Source organism: Elephantulus edwardii, unplaced genomic scaffold (genome assembly GCF_000299155.1).
Source record: "Elephantulus edwardii isolate Elephantulus edwardi_28Jun2011 unplaced genomic scaffold, EleEdw1.0 scaffold00040, whole genome shotgun sequence".
Lineage (NCBI taxonomy): Eukaryota > Metazoa > Chordata > Mammalia > Macroscelidea > Macroscelididae > Elephantulus > Elephantulus edwardii.
Genome location: NW_006399790.1, coordinates 1,100,606 through 1,105,771, shown reverse-complemented (window position 1 = coordinate 1,105,771; position 5,166 = coordinate 1,100,606). Strand labels below are relative to the sequence as shown.

The window sequence follows — 5,166 nt, the reverse complement described above, 5'->3', positions numbered from 1 at the left end:
AGAGGACCACCTTGTTTCAAGTTGACACAACCTTGGACTGCAGCAATGGGCTTAAGTGTGTCAGATTGTCAGGATGGCATAGGGCAGGACAAGGTTCAGATCTGTTGTTCATAGGATCACTGTTGTACTTGACACAGTGCCACCTAAACAACTCGTTTTCTTATTTTTCAAGTATCCGACTTCCTTTGGGAAACAGTCTCAGTGGTTCTTATAAACTGTTCTTTTCATTATTGGGGAATTAACAAATTTTTAAGATTTTAGATGAAAATAATTAGAAATAAGAGAATTTGCATAGAGGCTTCTCTCAGGCTTCTCCATTTTATTTTTTTTTAATCCTTGAGTAAAGTATTTGCTTCTTTCCTTTTAGTGGTTTTCGAGCACTCCAATTGTTTCTCTATACAGAAGCCCATTGTGTCCAGTTCTGCAAACCTACCCTCCAAATAGGATACTAATTTCTTTGACTGGTGCCTGTGTTCACTCGGATCAAGCTTAGCAAATCCCTTCTGCTTCCAATCTTCCTGTAAAAATGTGCCTTTTTTTTTTTTTTGCTCCTGCTGAAATTAGCTAAGTAGTCTACTCTCCCCTCAAACAGTATTTTGTATGAGATGGGGTTTTGATGGTAAAGATGTAGACTTTTTCTGATTTTTTTTTGGGGGGTGTGTGTTTCATAATCCCACCTCTACCACTTTTTACTTGTAAAACAATGGGTTTATTCATTAGTCTGTTTTTAATCAGTGAAATAATTATCTTTTTCAGCTCTTGAAGAGCCTTATCTGAATACGTGTACAGTGTCATCAATGTAAAGTCTTATTTTACATGCTGGCACATGTAAAACCTCGGAATTCAACTGGATTCTTTCTAGACCTTGATAATACTAGCAAAGCATAACCAATGAATATCAAAACTTTGAATGAGGTTGAAAATGGCTTTTAAACCATTGTGAAATTATCAAGTTAGGTTTGTTGGCTTTTTCCCTTTTAGTAGCAAAACAAATGTGTGAGAGAAAATGATTAGTAAAAATTCTTACACCAAACAATTAAATCACAGGGAAGTTTATTAAAAAAGAATCAAAACAGAAACTCTAAGTACCAGTGTGTACATTGTACACATTTAAATGACTCACAAGAATGAAGTTATTTTTTGTTTGTTTTCATATATAAAGATCACACCACCTTGTTTCTCAAAAGATGTTCAAGGAGAAGTCTTGACTCCAAACTGCACATGAAATTGCCATTTTCAACAGACTGCCTTTCAAACATGCAACAACGCCACTGGTAATAAAGCTTTGGAATGGGAGCTCACTCTATTATTCCACTACAGACAGGACAGAAAGCAAGAGAAGCTGGGTATTTATTCGAAATAGAATGGAACTTGTCATTGCCTACACTAGGACTCCTCACTTCTCTGCTGCCATTTTTAGCAAGTACTCCTTGTCGATCTTGAAGAGCCTCCATCCTTCTTCACTGGACAGATCAGAAGCACCTCTTCTTTTGTAGAAGTTGATAGATGGTTCATTCCACTCTGCCACCAAGAAGTGCATGCTGCTGCAGCGACATTTCATAGCAACCTTTATAAGAAGGAGTAAAACAAAACTCAGTGACATTTCACCTATTTTCTAAGACCCAATTTTGATCCAGTCATTAAAATAATCCAGTAATTCTTACATGAATTTGTAATCTAAGTTATCTAAAGTGAAGACACACCTGACTTAGATTCTTCAGAATTTCTGACCCGATGCCAAACCCTGAAAGAGAAGTATAATTTAAAAATCAATTTAAGGATTTAAAGCCCTGTATTTCCTTTTAAAAGGAAGCCCTGGTGGCATACAGTAGGTGAAGTATTGGTTGGGCTGCTAAACAAAAGGTTTGCAGTTCAAACCCATCAAGGGCTCTGAGGCAGTCTACTCCTATTAAGATTTATGGCCTCAGAAACCTAGTGAAGGGTCACTATAAACTGGAGTTGACTTGATTTCGTTTCTGTTTTTCTTTAGACTCATTCCTCTGAACGCAGACATACCTCTATAATCACTCATTACGAAGAAGTCCTCAAGATACAACAGCTTGCCAATCCACGGGTCATATGTAAAATAGTACATGGCAAAACCAACAATGCTGTGTCCTATAAAAAAAAAAAGAGTATCACATGAATTGGAGAGAAGAAAAATCCCCAAACACTTGTAGCTGCAAAACAGAAGCCTAACATAGGTTTTTAAAAAAATAGACATGCATGGATTACTGAAATACGTAGTTGCTGAACTGAACTGTCTCCTTTTATGACAGTGCAGCCCAGGACACTGCTGGCCAATCTCACTGTTTTCAGAACACATATATGCAAAAAGCACACATTGGAGCTGGCTGAAGCCAGGCTAGAACTGTGGGCTATGTCTTGTTTTAAAAATTATTACTAAACTGCTATGGTCTTGAACACATATATTTTATTCACATCCTACTGATAGATTGATTTGGGAATAAGTCAGGTTTACACAGAATTTCAGAATAGTAAAAATCTATAGAGACTCTGCTTCCTTAAGTCCAGGAACATCCTGGCCCCAAAGTGCAACATTTCATTTCCTAATTTGCCTTCCAGATTCACACAGAGCCAATTTGCTTTCCCCAGTTTTTAAGCCAGAAGCAATAGCCACAATCACAAAAGGCTATTATGTAACATCCGTATACTCTTTAAAAAGCACTTCATCCCTTACATTTTTGTGCTCATTCCTTCTGGCTTGGGGAAAAAAGGCTACAGAAAAAAAACACTTGAGAAATCTCCCTCCCCACTTCCCCTTTTAGTTCTGTCTTCTGCTGAGTCAACAAGGACTAGCAAGAAAACAAAACCAAAAAGAAAACACGTAGCTGACTCCCTTGTAACAGGTTTCTGTAACTCCAAAAGCAGGCAAAGGCTTTTTTAAAGTGAAGCTTTCTCGCCATTTTTTTAATATTCCTTTGCAAACAGACAGGAAGCGAGTAAAATGAAGTATCTGATCTACCATGTGGCAAGTGTGTGATAATAGGGCCTTACCTCATTTATGATCATCTACTTTATTGTGTAAAGGATCTTTTAGTTACCTCCCCGCCCATCCATGTACACGGAAGGGCCATGTACATGGCGAAGCTAGAGACTGTAACCTGAAGATTGGGACAAATTAAAGAAAAAAAAAGTGATTTAAACAAATACAAAAAAAATACGTTATAGGGTCAAACAAAAACCATTTTATGAAACTGAACTACAACAGACATTATACCCAACTTTTCCGGGTTTTCACAGCACTCTCATCAACAGCTCTTTCTGCTTGAGTTACAGCCACGAAAACGGCAAGGGTTAGTTCTACTGTAGCGCACGGGGTCACTATGGGTAGGAATGAACTAGATGGCACGCAGCATTATTAAGTGTAGTACATTTCTTATTTTCCTCTGTAAGTTACACACTGGTTGGCTATTTCTGGCCAACCTCTCACCAAGTCTTAGATTTGTGTTGTCATTGGTCCTCTACAGAGAGCAGGCGCTACGTTTTTTCCACAACAGACTCTCTGATTGGCTTCTAGAAGGGGAGGGGGATTACCTTCCGGGGTCCAGTTCTCCTTGGGGACCTCTGCAACTAGGCAGTGGTAGAAAGGATGCTCTCCAAAACCATCTTCTAGCAGATCTGGACCAAAAAGGATCAATGTTGGTCTCCAGGGAGGGGAAGAGGCACAGGACGCTTGTCCCTACCCCGCCCCACTGTTGCATTACCTTTCTCAGTTAATATTACTTGCTCTTCCATGTATTCATATTTTGCCAGCTCCTGGGTTGAGTCACGCAGAAGAAAAAGGAATTTTAAAAAAATCTACAAAGTGAGGAACTTGCCAACTCAAGAGGGAGGGTATGAGGCTGAAGAGGAGAGGCCAGAGGAGGTGGGACAGGTACTGGGGAACCCTTGGGCTCTCTGGGCTCTCCGGGTAGGCGGGGGGGGGGGTAGGCGCCCCACCTCGTCCCTAGGGTTCCTGGAGTCCGGTTACCTTAATCAGCCGAAGGATATCACTGCAGTCAGCGGCGGTGGCTGGGCGGATCACGAATTTAGCCATTTTCGCCTTTTGCTTTTCTTCCCTTTGCGGACCAAGCCCCTGTACTTGAACAGCAGGAGGAGGTGGTTCCTCATTCGTCTCCCGGGAGCGTCCTCTTCTCAGTCAGGCTGGCACCATGACCTGGCGAAATTCGGGGAGCAGCGAAAAAAACTTTCACCTAGTCGAAGCTAGTGGAAAGTGTCGAGAATCGCTCCAGCATCCCTTTTTCAGTGTGAAAAGGCCCCGCCCGGGTAGTGAGGCGCAGGCCTGTCATCCAATGGGGTGGAGGCCCTTCTTTTGCCCCACCCCTTTTCCTGGGCACTTGGGCTCTCAGTTCCGGGTGCCCTCGTGATCTCTGCAGGAGCAAGCGGGGGTGGGGATTGCGAGAGGCCCATGGCGCGATGGCATCATAAAGTAGAGTCCTCTAGTGGCATCTTTTGGAATATTCTCCCCCCACCCCCACCCCCGCCAGAGGCTTTTTTTGTGTTAAAAATGATGAAAGAATTTTCCCTTTAGCCTTAGACCTTTGACATACCTCTTTTCTCCTTGGTCAGTGGGCGAATCATCTTCTGGAGACCAGGCCACAGACGGCCTTACGAAGTCCAAGCCAGAACTGTTTTCATAATAGCAACGTCATTTGCCTTTTTAGATGTCTTTGGAATTTTCCAGAGGTGACCCTTTGCGTGATGACATCATCGCTCTGATGACTAAAGAATTGTGTACTCATATTTTGTGGGTTTTAGCACTAAAGTAAGTAGTTTGAAGTTTTCAAGTTTCCCCCTTAACACTTGAAATTTTTTTGAGTTAACAAGAGTTTTTCTTGGATACATTGCCCCCACCAGGGCCCAATCTTTCTTAAATCTCTTACTTGCCTTATGTAAACATTTTCCTCATGCCTGAGGTACATTCTTTATAATTTTCTTTAGTGGAAGTCGGTTTTATCAAACTTTCTCAATTTTGCTTAATATAGCTTTATTTTCTCTTACAATCCCAGAGGGATTTGTTTTCACTGCTGAGGTTGGAAGTTTTTGATGAACCTTTTGACTATCTTTGTTGCCTCTTTTAAATGAAGACATGATTTTCGCCTCAAAATACTTTTTATTTCATTAGAGATTTTGTTTTTAAAA

The 5,166-nt window shown here is 41.0% G+C and overlaps 1 protein-coding gene across 1 annotated transcript; it reads right to left on the bottom strand.

Moving 5' to 3' along the window:
• Nucleotides 1-1,036: 1,036 nt before the first annotated feature.
• Nucleotides 1,037-4,224, bottom strand: SAT1 (spermidine/spermine N1-acetyltransferase 1). The gene is made up of 6 exons (XM_006885035.1): nucleotides 3,995-4,224; nucleotides 3,729-3,780; nucleotides 3,559-3,642; nucleotides 2,017-2,118; nucleotides 1,704-1,744; nucleotides 1,037-1,567 (listed from the first exon to the last, which is right to left on the bottom strand). Exons 1-6 carry the CDS (start codon nucleotides 4,058-4,060, stop codon nucleotides 1,397-1,399), a joined length of 516 nt encoding a protein of 171 aa, XP_006885097.1. The 5' UTR covers nucleotides 4,061-4,224; the 3' UTR covers nucleotides 1,037-1,396.
• Nucleotides 4,225-5,166: the final 942 nt, after the last annotated feature.

Excerpts from the sequence above, each read along its gene's own strand:
- SAT1 (XM_006885035.1), bottom strand. The coding sequence starts at position 4,060 with ATGGCTAAATTCGTGATCCGCCCAGCCACCGCCGCTGACTGCAGTGAT. Across the intron at positions 3,781-3,994 it reads ATATCCTTCGGCTGATTAAG|GAGCTGGCAAAATATGAATA; the intron begins GTAACCGGACTC and ends GACTCAACCCAG. Across the intron at positions 1,745-2,016 it reads CGTAATGAGTGATTATAGAG|GGTTTGGCATCGGGTCAGAA; the intron begins GTATGTCTGCGT and ends CTTCTCTTTCAG.